The 19790-nt window shown below is 39.2% G+C and overlaps 1 protein-coding gene across 2 annotated transcripts; it reads right to left on the reverse strand.

Annotated features, from left to right (window-relative positions):
* Positions 1-3251: 3251 nt before the first annotated feature.
* On the reverse strand, positions 3252-18540 carry LOC142627326 (uncharacterized). Of its 2 annotated transcripts, XM_075801167.1 has the most exons (5): positions 16202-18540; positions 15146-15706; positions 11411-11995; positions 4341-4516; positions 3252-4232 (listed from the first exon to the last, which is right to left on the reverse strand). In XM_075801167.1, the coding sequence occupies exons 1-5, from the start codon at positions 18354-18356 to the stop codon at positions 3945-3947; spliced, it is 3765 nt and encodes a 1254-aa protein (XP_075657282.1). In that variant the 5' UTR covers positions 18357-18540; the 3' UTR covers positions 3252-3944. The 2 variants fall into 2 exon arrangements, with proteins under 2 accessions (XP_075657282.1, XP_075657283.1); XM_075801168.1 differs by lacking the exons at positions 3252-4232; positions 4341-4516 and adding an exon at positions 11070-11264.
* Positions 18541-19790: the final 1250 nt, after the last annotated feature.

Genomic DNA, 19790 nt, shown 5'->3' on the forward strand with positions numbered 1-19790 from the left:
CAAAAATTTGAAGAAAATGCACGACAATTGCGTGTTCAATGCACCAAAGAGTTAGTCTTAGATTGTAAAACTCGTTGGAATTTAACTTACTTAATGCTTTCATCGCATTGATTTATAAAGATGTTTTTCCTCGTTTGGCTAAACGTGAAACATCTTATTCTTCTTTGCCATATGATCATGATTGGGAGTTAGCTAAAGATATTTGTGGGAAGTTGGAGTTGTTTCATAGTGTGACTCGAGTTTTTTTCATGTCGTAAAGTACCCCACAACTAATATGTATTTTACTTTGGTGTGTGAGTTGAAAATTGCATTGAATGAATGGAGTTTGTCTTCAAATGAGATGATAGCTACAATAGCAGAAAGCATGCTTGCTAAATTTAATTCTTATCGGGCTAATGTTAGTGTTGTTATGGTCTTTGCCGCTATCTTAGATCCAAGATATAAGATGAAGTTATTGGAGTTTTATTATCCTAACATTTATGGTGATAATTCAAATTTGGAGATTGAAAAAATAAAGAATCTTTGTTATGATTTGCTTGATGAGTATGGAGATCTAGATGAGTCCCCGCAAATAATGAAGGAAGTTCTCATATTCCCGCAAGTAGTGCTTCAAGCCCTCGCGGCTCAAATGAAGTTTAGGTTGAGTGGGTCATCAATGTCATGTTTTGATTTGTTTGTGAACAATAGTTCAAAGAAACATGGGAGTGCTAGAATGGAATTTGATTATTTCATTGATGAGGGAGTGTTGAAGAGAAGTGAAGATTTTGATATTTTGGGATGGTGGAAAAGTAATGGTCTCAAGTATCCTACTTTACAAAGGATTGCAAGAGACATTTTAGCCATTCCGTCACAACCGTTGCTTCGAATCTGCCTTTAGCACTAGTGGGAGGCTTTTAAGTCCACACCGTAGTAGGCTACATCCCAAGACTATAGAGGCAATGATGTGTGCTCAGAATTGGTTATGGAGTGAAATCAACGGTTAGTAATTGTCTAATTTTTATTTATAAAATCAAAATTGTATTTTTATATTTGCTTGTTACAAATTGATGAAGTTTATTCCATTTTTTAATTCCTTGTTGTTGTAGGTTCTTCAACTATGTCTGGTGATTGTGATTTTCAAACAATTTTTGATGATAAGGAGCCTAATGAAGAGGAAGGGAGTTGTGTCACAGTTGTGGACGATTAAACATTTTGTAATAATTTAGTAGCCGTTTTAATTTCTTAGACTTGTTAGATTAATTTGTTGGTTTGTAATTATTCTAAACCATTTGCAATTTCTTAGTCTTTTTAATTTGTTGATTTGTGGAGGATAAGACATTTTGTAATTTCTTAGATTTGTGAGATTTATTTTGTAGCTTTTTAAGTAATTTATTGCCATATAAGATGATTTTGGGTGCCATATAATGATATAAATGGAGGTAAATGATTTGGCTACCATATAACAGGGCAAATTTTGGCATTTGGGCCATGTTAAATGACTTGAATGGGCTTGAATTTAGGAAAAAAAATTTAATGGGCTTCAAATTTTTTTTTTGGTTGGGCTAAATTTGGGCCCAATAAGTTAAACGGGGCCCGGCGGGGCGGGTCTGGGCCCCGAGAAAAAAACCCGATTATTATTCGGGCCGGGTCCGGGTTTCGGGTCTTGGCCCGCGGGTCGGGTCCGGGTATGCAAAAACCCGGCCCGAACTCGACCCGTTGCCATTCCTAAGAAAGAGGGGTTGTAGGAGGAAACAATTAGTTCAAGATAAAACATAGACATTCTTAAAGGAAAAATATAAATGGAAAAAGAAAAACAGATTTGACTGCTAAAAAGAACTGAAATTTTCAGCACTCTGTTAACATAATTTTGTACTACAGTACAATTGAGTTAAGTTGTTCAAGGTTATCAAAGCAGTACAATTGAAGCAACTAACACATTCTAAATTTGCTCTTTTACCAATCCCTCAGTAACTAGAGCCAAAAAGGTGATTCAAATTTTTTTTTTTTTTTTTGGTATAAATATGATTCAGGCAAATGTATATATTTCTTTTTTACTTCCCTTCTTAGGAAACTATTGTATGATCATTCCCTCCATGCATTTCATATAGCAAAACAACAGGAATAGAACAGCTATCAACAAGTGAACTTAATCCTATACTTTGTAAGTACAACAGGGTTTCACAACTGTGTGAGGAAACCATTGTATAATCTTTTTTATTTTGATAGGTAATAAAAACTTTATTGATAAGAAGAATACAATGAGTTTACGATAATAAACTCACTGCAAAAAAGCAAATACAAACAGATCAAAGGAAAAGGCTAACAGAATTAATGAAATCAAGCAAAGAAGTGCAATGCGTAAAACCCTATATACGAGACCACTTAAACAAAGTCCTAGTTAGTAAAGCTTTCAAAAGATCCACAGTTCTTTCAGTGTTCTCAAACGTTTGGGCATTGCATTCCTTCCAAGTTAACCACATAAGACATGCCGGCACCATATTCCAAACATTAGAAGAATGAATGCCCAACCAATTCCACCATGTAGAATGTAGAGAGACTACTGTCTTTGGCATCACCCAATGAACCCCAAACAAGTAGAAGACTTCACTCCACAATGTATTGACAAACTTGCAATGTAGTAATAAATAATCCACAGTTTCCTTCTCACACCGACATAGGCAACACCAATTAACAAGAGGCAAGTTCTTCTTAACAAGGTTATCTATTGTGAGAATCCCACCCCTAGCAGCTGTCCATAAGAAAAAAGACACCCTTCTAGGGACCTTAACACTCCAAATGCATTGCCAAGGGAAAAAAACCGACGGAGTTTTCAATAATGATTTATAACAAGAACGCACATCAAAGACACTACTACGATTCAATTGCCAAACCATGGTATCATCACCCCCCTCCCCTAGGTTTTTTGGATGAGATATGCGCAAAGAAAGCATAAAACCTTGCTATCTCCCAATCTTGAAACTCATGGCGAAAGAGTAAGTTCTAGCTTCTATCACCCCCATTAGGTGCAATGTCAACCATATCAGAAATCCTAGCTTCTTTATCCACAGCGTAAGCAAACAATTCTGGATATAATTCTTTCAAAGGGGTAGAACTACTCCAAGGATCGTGCCAAAACCGAATATGAAAACCTTCTCCTGCCGCATACAACACATGACCAAAGAAACTCTCTGCCCCCTTCCTAATGTTCTTCCACTATATAATCATTACTTCCATACATTTCATAGAGCAAAATTGAAAGAAAAGAATAGCAATTAACAAGTGAACTTTAGCCTATACTGTATAAGAATAATGGACAAGCTTGTGAGTGCATTTGGATGTGTTTTACTAATTATTTATTTGCTGAAAGTGCTGTAGAAAATAAAGGGAAAAGTTTTTTAGAGTGGGGGGTCAGCTAAAATAAGCTCAAAAATCCTAAAACTTTGGCATGTTTTGCACTTGCCAAACGCAAATGTTTTAAAGTCCAAAAGAAGAAGGTACTACGGCGGTAAATTATAGCCACCATAAGGCATTGGATAATTGTACAAACCTGGTCCCCTGATTGTATCTGCAGGACCACCAAAGGATAGTGGCCTATCATAATAATCAGGTATCCTAAGTGCCTCCCCAGGGTAATCAGGAATAATGTATGGGTTCATTTGTACATTAGGCAGAGGATAGCCTGACAAACTATAATGTCTAGCTGATGTGTTGAAGTATGGTGCATCTTGATCCATAAACAAAACTGGTGGCTGCCAATTAGGGGGTTGCATAGAGTGAAAACCAGAAGTGGCACCAACAGCAGAGATTGGGGGAGCCTCTCTTGGAACTTCTGTCCTATGACGCTTACTTCCACTGTGTTCTTGAGGTTCAGACTTTGGAGTATTGCTGGAAGTTAGGGTGGATGGTGCAGAGGTAGCAGTTATCATGGTTGTAGAAGCAATACACATCTGCTCAGTATGCTATGGTTAAACTTGATTAGTTTGTTGAGGATCCATCGCCAACCCCAAAGTTTTGGGACTACAGCTTGTTTGTTGTTGTTGATGCTGTTGCAGTAATGTAACTTTAGATCTAGTACGAGGTCCATTTTTGACATTGGAGGAGTCATACTCATGCTTTTTCTCTGCCTGCTGCTTTTCCTGTTCTGCAATGTGCTTTTCAAGGATTTCAGGAAAATTTTCATCTTCAAGCTTGTAAATTTCAATCCAGCTGCGTATGGCTCTTAAAGCAGTTAACTCTCTGCTTATCCCCATAAGCTGTAAGCACATTTTACTCAATCACGAGCAAATATGTACAAGAGGAAGGTGGTTGAATGTTTGACCAAGAAGAACATAAAAACATAAACAAAAGGGTGGAGAAAATACCTGAACTGGAAGTGACTTATCTCCTTCCTTGCATAAGTCCTCTGCTTTTCTTTTGGAATTCATCAAATGATCATTTAAAAGAGGTACTAGTGGGAAATTGTTCACCAGCTCCAGTGCACAGATATATTTAATAGCTTCCAACTGCTGCTCTTCTTTGATAACATTTTGAATGAAATCTATTACATGCAATAAAGGAACTATAAGTATTAAGAAATTACCTTGAAAAGGACTAAATTTTTTTTTTTTTTTTTTTGATAAGTAACGATAAAAATATATTAGAGAAGAACACAGCCCCGTACATAGGAAATGTACTAAAGAGGCAAAAACATCAAGAAACCAAATTACAATGATCAAGCAAAATAGGAAGGGAAAGACAAGAAAAAGATGGTAAAACTAAACACCATTCCAGAAGAGTAAAAAAGAAAAAAGACTTAATCTCAAGAATGGACCGATCGCGACCCTCAAAACTTCTAGAATTCCGTTCCCGCCAGATACACCACATCAAACAGTGCGGCACCATCCTCCAAATCACTATATTGTGATGATGCTTGAAATTGCAAGCCCAACAATCCAATAGATCCACTACCCTTTGCGGCATCACCCAACAAATACCAAACAAGCAAAAGACTATACTCCACATCTCAAAAGCTATAGGACAGTGAAGGAGGAGATGATCAACAGATTCCCCACACCTTTTACACATAAAACACCACTCAATGACAACAAAGTGCCTTTTCCGAAGATTATCAATAGTAAGAATCTTGCTTAGAGCAGCAGTCCAAGAAAAAAAAGCAACCCAGGGGGGAACCTTCGATTGCCATATCATTTTCCAAGGGAAGGAAGTGGCAGTGGGGGGAGGGGAAAGGGAGTGATAATACCCACTCACCACAAAACCACGGCTGCTGGCTAGCTTCCAACAAAGCTTGTCAGAACCTACACCCCGCACCTTTGTGGAATAGATTAAAGCCATACACGAATCCAAAGAGTGTGACTCTTGATCATTCACAAAACGGCGAAATTGGAGGTTACAAAAAATACTCCCATTTGCATAGCACATAACCTTCGCAAGCCTGAAGCATCCACTTGTCCTACTAATATTGTATAATTGGAAACGCCTCCTTAAGAGGACTATCCCCACACCACACATCAACCCAAAACTTCACACGAGTACCATCACCCACGTCATCCGAAGGAACTTGGAAAAATTCAGCCAACCCCTTCTAATGGACTTCCACAAACAAACACCATAAGCCCCAACACGCGATTTTGTACACCAACCACCCCGAGTCATTCCCATACTTCGCCCCAATGACCCTTCTCCAAAGGGCATCATTCTCCTCACCATAACGCCACAACCATTTGGCTAGAATGGCAGAATTAAACCTTCTCGAGCACGAATGCCTAGCCTCCATTCTTCACTGGCCTACGTACCTTAGACCAATTCACTAAATGAAGTTTACGATCGTCACCCGATACCATTCCAAAGAAAATTTCTTTGTAATTCCTCCATCCGCTTAGCCACCTTAACTGGGATAGGAAGGAGAGAAAGAAAATAAGTAGGCAAGCTAGAGAGAGTACTCTAATAAGGGTAACCTTGCCCCCTTAGATAAATACAATCTCTTCCATCCAAAGCTAGCCTTCGCTCCATCTTCTCCAAAATAGGATTCCAAACCGTCTTATCTCTTAAAGGTAGCACCCAACGGAAGACCTAAATATTTTAGCGGAAGAAGGCAAACTTCTACAACCCAAAATCTCCACTAGCTTCATCCATTAGGCACATCTCCAACTGGAACCAACTCAGACTTACCTAGATTAATTTTTAGCCCTGACACCTCCTCAAATCTAGAAAGAATCCCGCGCAAAGCTGTTATGTGATTGCTATCAGCATCACAGAAAACAAGAGTATCATCCGCAAACAACAAATGAGACACCGTCAACAAGGAACCATTTGCATTCCCCACTGAGAAGCCGAAACTGTTCTGCCGCCGCCGGCACCCGAACAGCCTAACATACGGCCCAACGCCTACAATGACAAGATCAAAGAGAAAAGGGGAAAGCGGATCACCTTGCCTCAGACCTCTAGAACTCCCAAAAAAGTCAGAAGGGCTACCATTGATCAAAATGGAGAATTTAACGCTTGATATACAACACCGATCCACCTTCTCCACTTGTACCGAAAACCACATTGCTGCAACAAAAACAAGAGAAACTCCAATTCACATGGTCGTAAGCTTTCTCGATATCCAAACTTGCACAATACCCCCGGAACCCCTGCCTTCAATCTACTGTCTAAACACTCAGAAGCAATAAGGACAGAATCCAAAATCTGACGACCCTTCAAGAAGGCGTTCTCGAGATTTTGAAATAATATATGTGAACCACCCTTCGCATACGATTGGCTAACACCTTAGCAATGATCTTGTACAACCCTCCCACCAAACTAATAGGCCTAAAGTCTTTAACATCCACGCATCAATTTTCTTGGGAATGAGAGCAAGGAAAGTAGCATTGATACTCTTTTCAAACACCGCATGGGCATGAAATTTATGAAACACATCCATAATATTCGTTTTCATCAAACCCCAACAAGATCGAAAAAATGCCATTGTAAAACCATCAGGACCGGGCGCTTTATCACCATTGAAATCTTGGACCACTCTAAAAACTTCATCCTCAATAAAGGGTCTGCCTCAGCACGTTGGCCTCTTCCCTAGAAATGCCGGAAAAGACAACCTCATCCAAGAGGTCTGTGGACCTCATTCTCTGAGTATAATTGCCTATAGAAAAGAGAAATGCTCCCCTGGATGATCCCTGGATCCGTGGATAACTCTCCATCCACCATAAGCCTATCGATGGTATTGTGTCTTCTATGAGAATTAGCAATACGATGAAAAAATTTGGTGTTCGTCACCCTCCTTAAGAAAAAGAGCCCTAGATTTCTACCTCAACAGATTTCTTCCAACAAGGATGATTTTTCTAGCTCTACACGAATTGATCCTTTTCCATACTTTCCTCCTTCCGAAAGAACACGATCATCCTTAATAACTTCCAACACCTTGAGATCCTTCCACAAATTCTGCACCCTAAGGCCTATATTACCGAACTCCTCCACATTCCATCTCTTCAAATCTAATTTCAACATCTTCAGTTTGTTTGCCAACGAATAGCTAGGAGAGCCTTGGAAATGATAGGACTCCCACCAAGACCGCACCTTTTCCAAAAAGCCCTCATCCTTTAACCACATGTTCTCAAACCTAAAGGGTTTTTTGCCTCCTAGAAAATTCCCACCCTTCAGATCAGGGATTGGAAAATGATCGAGAGCAACCTAGATAGACGACGTTGACAAACGAGATGGAAATTCTCCTCCCAATCATTCGCAGAAGGAAAGGAAGTCCAATCTAGATCTTGAAGCAACCTCTCTAGAACTAGACCAAGTGAAATTCCCCCCAACCAACGGCAGATCAATAAGGCTTTGCTCAGAGATGAAGGCTGAAAACCGATGCATAGCAGTAGTGAAATTTACCGACCCTGAACGTTCAGAAGGAAACCGTACCACATTAAAATCACCTCCCACACCAAGGCACATCCCACCAACTACAAACGCCAGGATAACTCCTCCATAAGAAACATCTATCTCTATCACAATTGGGTCCATAAACACCCGTTGAAAGCCCAAACAAAATGATCCACCACATTTTTGAATTTACAGAGACCGAGAAGCGGCCCACCGCTTCCTCCAACTTCTCCACAACCCCTTGTCCCACATCAATATCACCCCACCTGAAGCAGCCACAGAGCCTATGTAGAGCTAATCCACATGTTGACCTCCCCGCGGAAACTACAAATGACGCCTCTATTAATCAGCTCCATCTTAGTTTCTTGCAAACAAACAATATCCGCTTTCCACATATGGATCAAATTTCTAACCCGAGACGCTTATCCCGCTCATTCAACCCTCTCACATTCCATGAAACAATTCTTAGATTCATTTAAGCACTACCACAGCCCGCTCCCCGCAGCTCTTACTCCTTCTCGACTCATTCTCCTCACCCCAAGAACACAATAAATTCTTTAATTCACGATGTCCTTTATGCCAAGCCTTAACCATCTTCCTCTATGAGACTACATCAACCATCCTCTTTTTCTTCGAGCTTCTAAAGCTAAGAGCAAACACTGTTACTTGTTCTTCAAAACCCTCAGCGGAGGTCCCAACAGATCTTTGGAAAGCTTTAATTCTATTAGTTACCCATTGAGACAATTTGGTATTATCTACATCCCCGTAGCCCCTCTCTCCCTCAAGCGCCTCAACCTGCAGGGATTTCCATAACCCCTGGATTATTCATTGCCAGAGGTGCCACTCTAGCGGTTCACCTAAAAAGTCCCAATTCAACAAACCCTCCTCAGAGTCCCAATCTTTGCCCTCTGACCCAACCTCGCAGAAGTCAACATAGCCCACAACACCATCACTCTCCGAATCCCAACTAACAATTTGTCCCTCGTTAACAAGAGAAGCCATTCCTGGATTAATTACACCTTAGGAAGCATGCGTCAAGACACGGAAATAGGAGAACGAAAGCTGAGAGCGGAATAACTATTTTCCTCCCATCCAGAAGTTCAAGCATCCAATCTTTGGAATTACCCCATGTTCTACTCAAATTTCCAACATAATCACTAATTCTAGGACCAAAATCAAGTGGTGCTACGTGGAAAGCATTCTGTCTCCGAACCCACTCGCTATTTGAGAAGACTTCCGATAGCCTCGAAAATCACCTCTTCCGACCCCATGCCAGCCATACACTCGTCGGAGAACTAAAACCCACCGTATGTGTGTAGAGGGGTGGATCGGCAGCATGCTTGAAAGCATCGGCGGAAGCCCAAAGTCGGCGTCACATGCGAGAAGGTGGAAGGCGCCAAAGACCCAACCAGGAAACACATTCGCAAAGACAGAGAAGTGCTAGCAAAAGGAGGGATCACACGTGCAGTGAAGACCCGATCCCCGGATCGTGAAAACCCGAGTCGTTGGCTGAGGTGAAGACTCGCTTGAACCTCGGAGTTGCAAGCGAGAGAGGAGCTCTCGATCGGAACCACACTTGGGCTGAGTTTCATCCGATATAAAGAGGGTGGGTTTAGTTTCGGAACGTTGTAGCTTAGACTTGGGCTTGTGAGGCAAAACATTAAGATGCCCAGCTTGGGCTTTTGCCCAAAGTTCCGGGCCTTGGCCCACTACCGTTTGTTACCACTTTTAAAACTTGGCCCGTTACCCTTTGTTAAAGCGGTTTAAAACTGTGTAAATTATCATCCCCACTAGCTTCACAACAACCACATTTTTAAAACCTGGCCCACAATCATTTGTTGACATAGTTTCAAAGCTCTGTAGCTTTTTGTCACCACCGGGCTTCGCGCAACCGAGCCCACCTCATTGAAGAAAGCACGTGCCACTTCCCTTCATTCCCACGTTCCACTCGCAAGGAAATCTCCAAGGTCGCAATACATTACCAATCTGCTACACGCATCGCCATTAGTGACCGACGTGACAACCATTCCATCACAATCTTTTCAATCCCGGAAATACCTCCCCCAAGAAAAATATGGTTTCGAAAATTGGGAACCCGACAACATCTCTTTCCCTCTGTTTTCAAAACCTTCATAGCTTCAGAACTTCTCCGCCACCCCCGCGGTTTCGTGTTGGCCCTCCCATGCTTAACACCAAAATTCCTGATAAATTGGAAGGATTGTCTTCCTCAAATGGACTCCAAACCCCTCCATCCACCGCCCAAGTTCCCTTCCCGGTATGACAATGGATCCCCTTCGGCGGCCTTTGTCTAATTCGAGAACAACAAAAAGGTGCCATGGGCATTGGACCCCAACTGAAGGATAAGGATTCTATCTCCCTCCCGAACAGTTCTCGCAAACTGACCCGGCTTTTGCTTAGATGACAACTCCTCAACGTGAAACAAAATACTCTTCGCACTCTCCTTACCCATACAGACAGAACGAGAGATGTTCCTACCTCTTTCAAAAATACGTAAAGAGAAAAACGAACCCCCTTCCTCAATAGCAAATTCAAAGGTCTTAGATTCAATGAAAACAAAAGTAGAACCTCCCATAACTAATCCCTTTAATATTCTGAATTTACCCTTTATTTTGAAACTTAAAGGGTTAAAATGAAAACAACCCTAAACTTTAAAGACCAAAAGTTATCAGTTAGTAACACATGTACCCTAGGACTAAAATTCTTAAATATAATTAGTTTAACAATGTCCAGGAATCATCCCATCTCAACAATCTTTTCAAATCCCACAGAAGTGGAAGCATTGTATATTGGGTATGACCTTTTTTTTTTAATTAATGTAACAATGATGACAATAATTGTACCAAAGGAAATGAAAGACATAAAAATAAAATAAAAAAGAAAGGAAAACCCAAATATCACATGACAGATAGAGGAAAGAATTTAACAACTGGAAACCCTCTTTTCATGAGGAGAAGATATCTTCACTGAAACTAAATTAAAACCAAAGGAAAGGAAACCCATAAAGGTTCTCTATAAGATTTCTTGCATCGCTTGGTAACATTTGACGAAATGCAATATCATCACAGGGAAAACAAGTGGTGTTTATATTAAATTTACATTACATTTAAGCATCACTTCAAGGGATCTAATAACAGTTCAGATAAAACCTTTCACCCTTTCAGGTTCTTATTACATATCCTAAAAACTTTCCTTTCTAAATTTCTCAATCATATAATGCCCTTCTTCCATCTTTGATTTGAACACATTACAAATTCCGCAAAAGCAAATGATATACAAGAAATAGGAACCAGGAAACTTTAAAGTTTAAAGACCATTATAAATTTTTTCACAAAACAAAAGCTTGCAGAAGATGTAAATCAGTGATGAACAAGTCCCATTGAAAGTTCCTTCTGTGAAGGCAGTGATGCTAAGGCATTGCATGAAGGAGGAATGACACCCATTCAAATGAGAAAGTTTTCAAAATATATGAACAGAATTTAACACAAATGATTTATGGGTACAGAGAGAGAGAGAGAGAGAGAGAGAGGGAACTTACTAGGCATGATATCTGTCAGGCCAAGGACCTGACATAAATCAGGTACCTTTTTACGCCAAACATCAGTATCCAAAAGACCAAGAATCTCATTTGCATAAAAAGAAGAGGTCAACCCATAAGCTACTAAAAATTGCAGAAAGGCCAGGACCTCCAAAGGATCATCTCTCTTATTTTTCAATCTTGAGTTCCAATCACTTGCAAACTTCGTGGCTTCTTCTTTCACCAGAGGCTTCATCTGAGGTGAAAATTTTAATTGTTTCAACAATAAAATGAAGTTTCTAGAAGCACCCAACTTAAAGCCTTCCTCTCCCTTTAAGTTTGAAGGATAAATTCCCTTTATTGCATCCAAAACAAGCTTATCTGGATCTGGTACAGATTGAAGAGCATCAGAAACTTTACTTCGCATCGAATCATACTCCACTTGGTTGTTAAGTAATGATCTAAATATCTCTCCATCCTCATTGACAGATGAACATTTAGGATCCTGCTGAGGATTCACAGCCAAAGAAGCCTCTCTGCTGTCCAATGGCGAACTTTCCTTTGACAATTGCCCGCTCTTTACATGGGAATGAACAGTGCAGCTCACTAAACAAGTAAGACAAACAATTTGATATTCAACAGAAAATGTTAGTGATTGGATTAAGGGTATAAAATTTTTGCATACCACATATTAAACAACAGTTCATGACCATCAAAAAAAGCTGAAGAACGAACAGGCAATATTCTAAAGCTACTTTATCAAAATATTAGTTAGTTTTCCTTGTTGACTTTCTGAGACTTTCTGCATTAAAATGAATCATATAATAAAATTCACCTTCATAAAAGATAATGTTTTTCATTCCATTAAGCCAAAAGAAAAGAAAAAGAGGAGTAAATGGTCTTGTTAGTCATTCTCGCAACCATGCAAGGCATACACAAGTATTCTTGTGATGACCAAAGTATCATTGGAAGCATGAAAATCTATGCCAGGAAAAAGGACAGGATCAGATAAGTAGGATATTTAACAAGATGTCAGTAGAATAAGCACACTGAAACAACCTTCTTAAACTAACAATCACCCTTAACACTAAAACCAGGACCTAGAAGCTTAATGCAGGGAGAGAGGAAAGGATCGGGCCTGTCAACACCAGACAACATCTTAAGCCACTTAAACAGAAGCCTGTGAACTTAGAAAATTCTTGCATGCATTTCTATTACCGGAAGAGGAAAGAAAAGAGAAGTTAACAGCAACAAAAGTTCTTTTCTTCTTCACTTATTCCAAAAAAAAAATCAAGAAGAGATTAAAGCAAAGTTCCATGTTTATATTCCTTTCTCAACTTGGGTAAGTAGAAGGTGAATTTAAGATGGTGAAACCATACTTTGCCTCTCACAAAAACTCCTAGCAGCCAACAAGAATTCTTGTAAAACAGAAAGCAGTGAATAGGAGAATGTAATCAGAATTTCAAACAGCATAACATGATGAACTTAGCTAAATGTATATCTGTAGAGAAGGTGGTTTGTGGTTGAGAAGATTGAATGAGTGGAATAAGGCAGCAATGATGATATGTATGAGGAATCTTTTTGATAAATCTGGTACTATTTCAATTGCTTGGGAGAATCATTATTTACAAGGCAGAAGTTTTTGACCAGATGGAGTCCCTCAAGACTGTACATGGGGGTGGAGAAAGCTTCTATGCATCAGAAAGCAAAGTAGGCCATTGATAAAGCTTGATGTGGGGATTGGTGAAATGTTTTCCTATAATCCTATGGCATGATAATTGGCACCCGCACGATGCCTTGCACCCTAAGTATGGCCATCAAATATTTTATGATGCTGGTAAAACATTGTTTGAAAAATCTCTAGCGTCCATAAAGGGGATTGGAAGTGAGCTCCTGCAAAATCTAAGAATGTGGTCAGGGTTCATGAGGGCTGTTTTCATGTAACTCTAGCTCAAGGGGATGCTGTGAAGTGGCTTCTAACAGCATTGAGAAAGTTTGCTTGTAGATAAGTTTGGGAAGAGATAAGAGTCAAGCATTCAGTGGAGGAATAGTGGAAACTAATCTTGTTTTCAGAAGCCATCTCTTAGCATTTGTTTATGTGCTGGTTAGCAATTAAGAACAGGCTAACTGCATAAGATAGGTAGGTCCAATGGGAATACAATGGTAATTGCTTATGCATTTTCTCCAGAGCATTTGGAAAGCTGTGATAATTTTTTTATTTTATTTTAATGTGCTTTTGGCCAGAGAATCTAGCTGCAAGTCTTGGGCCTATCTGGGAAAGTTGGATTTGTGATGATTCGATAATTGGAGAAGGAGGGATACAAACCCTGGATATCTTCGTTAGAAACGCCAAAAATTGCCAACCAGTTGAGTTACAAGGTTTTTGGCAATAAGTTGGATTTGTGGAGGTGGGATGATGTTATCCAGTTGAGTGTTCAGCTCCTTACAAGGAGAAACTTTAAAATTATATTTTGCAGAATAGCTAATGGCAACCACAATTTATCAACCAAGGTTGAAATGAAATGCGAGAATCCATGAAGACCAAGGAAGAACTGAGAAGCAGACTGTCGGATTGATTATAGAGATGTGAGAGCAATGGCAGGAGCTTGCAAGAAGATAAGAAATTCTATCAAAGAACGTATCCTGTGCAGTCAATGGGGTTTTTCAATAATGATGCAAATGTAAAAGAGAGCTCTGTTCAAGAGTTGTGTAGGTTGTTTGAGCTCGTTGGTTGATGTGGATAGGTTTGTAATTCGCAGCTTATCTCTGCTTGTTATTGTGATTGTACTATCTTTTTTTTTCTCCTTAGAAATGAAATAATCACTCACTTCATCCAAACATATATGTGTGTGTGTGTCTAGAGACTTTAAAATGCAATCTGTTGATAATCATAACACTACGAAAGAATGTAATCAGAAAATTTTGGAAAACAAAATCTTTAAGAAAACAATCTATGAAATTAGAACCAAAAAGGGTTTCAAATAATAGATGGATGAATAAAATTATGTGGTGAAACAAAGGAACTGAAAGATGTGAACCAAACCCACTTATATAGTAGCCTACTATTACAATATTCAGGTTCTTGTGATTGTCCGTAATCACATGCTATCAAAAGTAGCCATCATTGTAATCAAAAGTCCTAAGTGTTGGGTGCACCGTGTGCACAAGTCCAGCCCACATAGCATTAAAGCCCATCTATGGACTTGTTTTGTTCTGGCTGTGACTTGCAAGCATCCTAATTCTAGTTGAATTAGGATCCATGTGTAGTAAGTGTGTAAGGCGGCTGGGTTAATATATAAAGATAAGGATTATTAGGTTTTAGGGTGTGCCGCATATAGAAGAGACAGAAAAGAGGAAGCTGCACAAGAGAAAAGAGAGCAGCCAAGAGGGAGCCGCTTAGAGAAAAAGAAGACAGCCAAGAGAGAGTTGTGCATGAAGAAGAAAATAGAGAGGAGAGAGCAAAGCGTTGCCACCTTTGAGAGAGATAATTAGTGTGTGAGAGCAAAGAAAAACAAGAGAGAGATTTTTTTTTTAGTTGTGAGACATACACAAGAGATATTGTAATTGATTTGATAATGGTGAAATTATTCGGAGTTTGTCTTGTGTTATTTTGGATTGCTAATATTTGTGATGATATTATTTGGGACCCAACACTAAGTACATTTCAATGCCCACCAAACGACACCAAATAATTAGCATATTAGCAAGCATGTGAACTATAATGATGTGTAACTAATGTATTCAGTCAGGGTGTACCTTTATTGCTGAACAAGCTTGCTGGCTCCTGATGAGGCAGTTCTATTAAGTGAGCAGTTGAGGTGGAACCTTTGGAAGTATTTGGTGCAGCGTCTGCTGAAACAGCTATCCAAGGGCGCTTACTACCACTATGCTGTTGCACTGGAGTCAAGGGGGCAGGGGCAGGGGCATGGCCATGGCCAGTGGTTTTGGCAATGGTTGCTAGGGAGGTAAGGTTATTTTCCGTAATAGAGGTAGGAATAGGAGCAGGGATAGGGGCAGCAGCAGGAGTGACAGGAGCAATATGTTTCTTGCTGCCAAGGGCCAGATTAGTTTTTTTCTTCATAGCCTTTCGTTTTCGTTTTTTCAGAAAAGTAATGCTGCTCTTAAAGTTCTGAAAACTTACCTGTGCTTTAGGTGATCTGTTTTTCTTCTTGAAAAACCTTTTAGAGGAATTGTTTGAACACTTCAAGCAATCCTTCAAGAGATCTCTTGGTGGAAACTTGTCGACCAGCTTAAATACATAAATCAACCTAATAGCCCCAGGGAGCTGCTTCCTTTTAATAAGATTTTGAATGAGTCCTGGTATACACAAAACAGAAAATTCAGGTAACAGGTTCCATCTAACTATGGGAAAGGGGATACTTTCAAGATTAATTGAGCAAATTCCTAACATTAAGCATGACTTTAATCATTTTAAGACAATGATTAAGAGAAACCTTTTCCTAGAAAAACCTGAAGATGCCAATTTCTATTAACCTAATGATTAGGCAGGACTGGTCGTGTCACTAAAGAAGCTTGAGGCTTGAAATTCTATGCTTGCATATATTCTCAACAAGACTTCATTGTGCTCTTTAGTGCCTTCTAACAAAATTTTAATTTACTTAGATTCCATATTTTCTACAACTTATTTAATTAAGATTTTTATTCATTGATATATATTTGAACATTTATCATTTATAACAAATTTTAATGAACTTTACTGTACATCACACAGGTTTGCAAAACGCTTTCAAGTCAAATTCAAACATAGGAGAGGGAGCAAGCTATATGAAGCCCAGTTTTCAGAAAATTTACCTGGAACATTATTATCAACACCAAGGATCTGACACAATCCAGGCAACTGTTCATGCTCAGCAACTTCCTCCAAATACAATATGAGTTCATCAGCATCAAAAGCAGAGGCCAATCCATAAGAAGCTAGGAGTTGCAAAAACCCCAAAACCTCCAGAGAATGCTGTGTGTCCACCCTCATCTTCACCCTCCACTCCATGGCCAATCTCATTGCTTCTTGTTTCACGTCGGGTTTGACACTTGGTGAAAGTTTAAACAGATGCTCCAACAATAGAACACAACTCCCTCGAATAACACTCTCATCAAACTCCACATCTCCCTTCTTCAAATGCGGAGGGTAAAACCCTTCCATTGCGTCCAAAACAAGCTTTGAAGGGTCTGATGACAATCTAAGAGTGTTAGCCACCTCATGTCTCATCGAATTGTGCTCTTTCCATCGCTCATTTAGGAATATTTGCAAGCTCTTTCCATCCATAGTACTCAAATTTTCGGAAGGTTTACTTGGGATCTTATCATCAAGACCAAGGACACCACACAATTTACGCATCCGTTCATGCTCAGCAACTTTCTCCAAATACTTTACAAGCTCATTGGCATCGAAAGCAGAGGCCAATCTGTAAGAGGCTAAGAGTTGCAAAAACCCCAAAACCTCTAAAGAATGCTCAGCATCCACCCTCATCTTCATCCTCCATTCCATGGCCAAACTCATTGCTTCTTGTTTCACCTGGGGTTTAATATCCGGTGAGAGTTCCAACAATTGCTCTAACAACAGAACACAACTCCCTTGAACAATCCTCTCATCAAACTCCACGTCTTCCTTCTTCAAATGTGGAGGATAAAACCCTTCCATTGCATCCAAAACAAGCTTTGCAGGGTCCGACGATAATCTAAGAGCAGCAGCCACTTCGTCTCTCATCAAATCGCGCTCTTTCCAATGCTCATTTAGGAATATTTGCAAACTCTTTCCACCCATTGTTACACAAAATCGAGGACTAGCAGAAGAAGACGAATTATTATCAACATCGTTAACCAGAAAATCTTCTAAGGGCTCGGTATTTACTTGGGTTTCAAGGCAGTCAGTGAACCTTTTCTCTGTCAATTCAAGCTCCTTAATCGTCTCTTTGAAATGCTTCTCTTTTGACTCAAACTCTTTAACTCGCTCTTCATATTTCTTCTCATTCAACACAAGTTCTTCACTTCTTTCTTCAATTTTCTTGTCTTTCAACCCGAGTTCTTTATGCCATTCCTCAAATTCCTTCAAACAGTCTCCTAATCGTTTCTCTTTTGCTTCTAAGTCTTGAATAAGTTCTACATACCGATTCTCTTTCAACTCGATATCTCTTGATCTCTGCTCAATACTCTCCTCTCTCAATTCAAGTTCTTCTAATCTCTTCTCATTCAACACGAGTTCTTCGGATCTCTCTTCGATTCTCCTTTCTTTCAACTCAAGCAATTTATGCCATTCCTCAACTTTCTTCAAACACTCTCCTAATCGCTTCTCTTTCGCTTCGAGCTCTCGACCGCGCTCTCCATATCTCTTCTCTTTCAAATCAAACTCTTTGAATCTCTCATTCAATTTCTTCTCTCTCACCTCAAGCTCCGCGAATCGCTTCTCTTTCGAATCAAACTCCTTGAATCTCTCGCTCAATTTCATCTCTCTCAACTCAAATCTCTTCAAACGCTCTCCAAACTGCTTCTCCTTCAACTCAAACTCTTCGTACCGTTTCTCTCTCAACTCAAACCTCTTCAAGCGCTCACCAAACTCTTCGAATCTCTCGCCTAATCTCACCTCCTTCATCGCAAACTGCCTCTCTCTCCCTTCAAACTCCCGAACGCGCTCTCCGAACCGCTTCTCTTTCAAATCGTACTTCTTCAACCTCTCGCCGATTATCATCTCTTTCAACTCGAACTCCTTCACGCGCTCGCCGAACCGCTTCTCCTTCTCCCGAAACGCACCGGATTCCTCCGCCTTCGACTCGAGCTCCTGAGCCCGCTCCAGGAGAAAACGGCGCGTGGTTTCGAAGTGGTTCTCTAGGTCCTTCCATTGGAGCGCGAGCAAAAGGACTGAGGAAGAGCAGTCGTGGATTTGGTCAAGCGTTTTGCGCAGGTTCTGTTTCGTCAACTCCGCCGCCTCTAATTCCCTTGTGATTTTCTCCATTGGAGAAAATATGTAAACAAACCTAACTGCGCATTATATACATGTATAGCGTGATTCGCATTTGGTGTGAAAGAATCGAAGAAAACTTAGAAGGTGGTTGTGTTCTGGGGAATGAAGAACAGGCGTTTTTGGTTGGAGAGAAAAAGGAGGGAAAATAGCGTGAATAGCGTGATCGCAATCTTTTCTCTTGAGCCAATTTGACGAAGTTTGTACAGTTTAATATATATATATACACATTTGGTTTTAAGGTTTTTGAATATTTTATTTTGACCCCTCAAGAATTGAGAGTTAAAACTAGACCCCCTCTAAAACTAAAATTAGCACAAAGATTCCAAAAATAAAATGGGCACGTGACCCATTCAAATATTTTAGAATTTAAAAGAATATTAAATTCCATTTTGTTAGATGATTTAGTTGAAATATTCCTTTTTTTACTTTTCTTTTTGTTGAAATCTTGTTAATATTTAGTGGATGTTAGTTTGGATTTACATGAAATTTATTTTCTTTAGAACAAAGTTTAGTTACAAAATTAGTTGTAGTTTTAGGCTACAAACTTATTTAATATTTTTTTTATTAGAGGTGAATTTTGACAAATCCACCATTGAATTACATGTTTTTCTTATATCCTCCGCACTTGCAAAATTTCAAGAAAATTAAAAATCAATAGCTATGTTATCAATAAATTTTTTAAATTGCAAGTTTTTGTAATTTAAAATTATGTACAAAATATAAGCTTATAGATTATATAGTAAATAATATCCGATTGACACAAAATTTAACATGTGTATTAAGGACATAAAGAACATGCAATTCAACGGTTAGATTTTCAAAATATGTTGTAATATTTATTTTATTAAGTGAGTTTGTAGCCTTAAATTACAACCAATTTTGTAGCTAAACTTTGTCATTTTCTTTATTCACTCCTTCTATTTGGAAAGTTAAAATTCTAGTTTTGTCCATAAATTTTAGTATAATTTTGAATTTCGAAAAATTTCAACCGAAGTCAAATGATAAGTCTTGGGTTACTATTTGATAAAATAAACTTACGTAGACAATTAAATTGTCAATTCCATTATATTATCTTGTGGAGCGAGTCAAGATGTTGAGACTTGTAATTTGAAGTAAGGACCTGAAAGATTCGAAGAAGATTAAATCATTAGATTTGATGAAGATCAAGATGTTTGTTAGATCTATTGAAATTTGAGTTCTTTGAAAAATCTAATGGTTTGAGTGCAATCGTGAGGATTGGGAGAAGGGGGTGGAGATGGCCCCTTGGGCTTTTAAAAATTGCCTCTTCCCTCTTGTGATTTTTCTATAATAATAATAAAAAAATCATCGAATTTACTAATTGGTTTTCCCTGCAAAATAAGTCTAGGTTCACCACTAATTTGTAGGTCAGTGAGGTAGCAAGGCGAAGTGAGGAAATAGGAGAGG

The sequence above is a fragment of the Castanea sativa genome, chromosome 3 (genome assembly GCF_040712315.1).
Source record: "Castanea sativa cultivar Marrone di Chiusa Pesio chromosome 3, ASM4071231v1".
In the NCBI taxonomy this organism is placed as follows: Eukaryota; Viridiplantae; Streptophyta; class Magnoliopsida; order Fagales; family Fagaceae; genus Castanea; species Castanea sativa.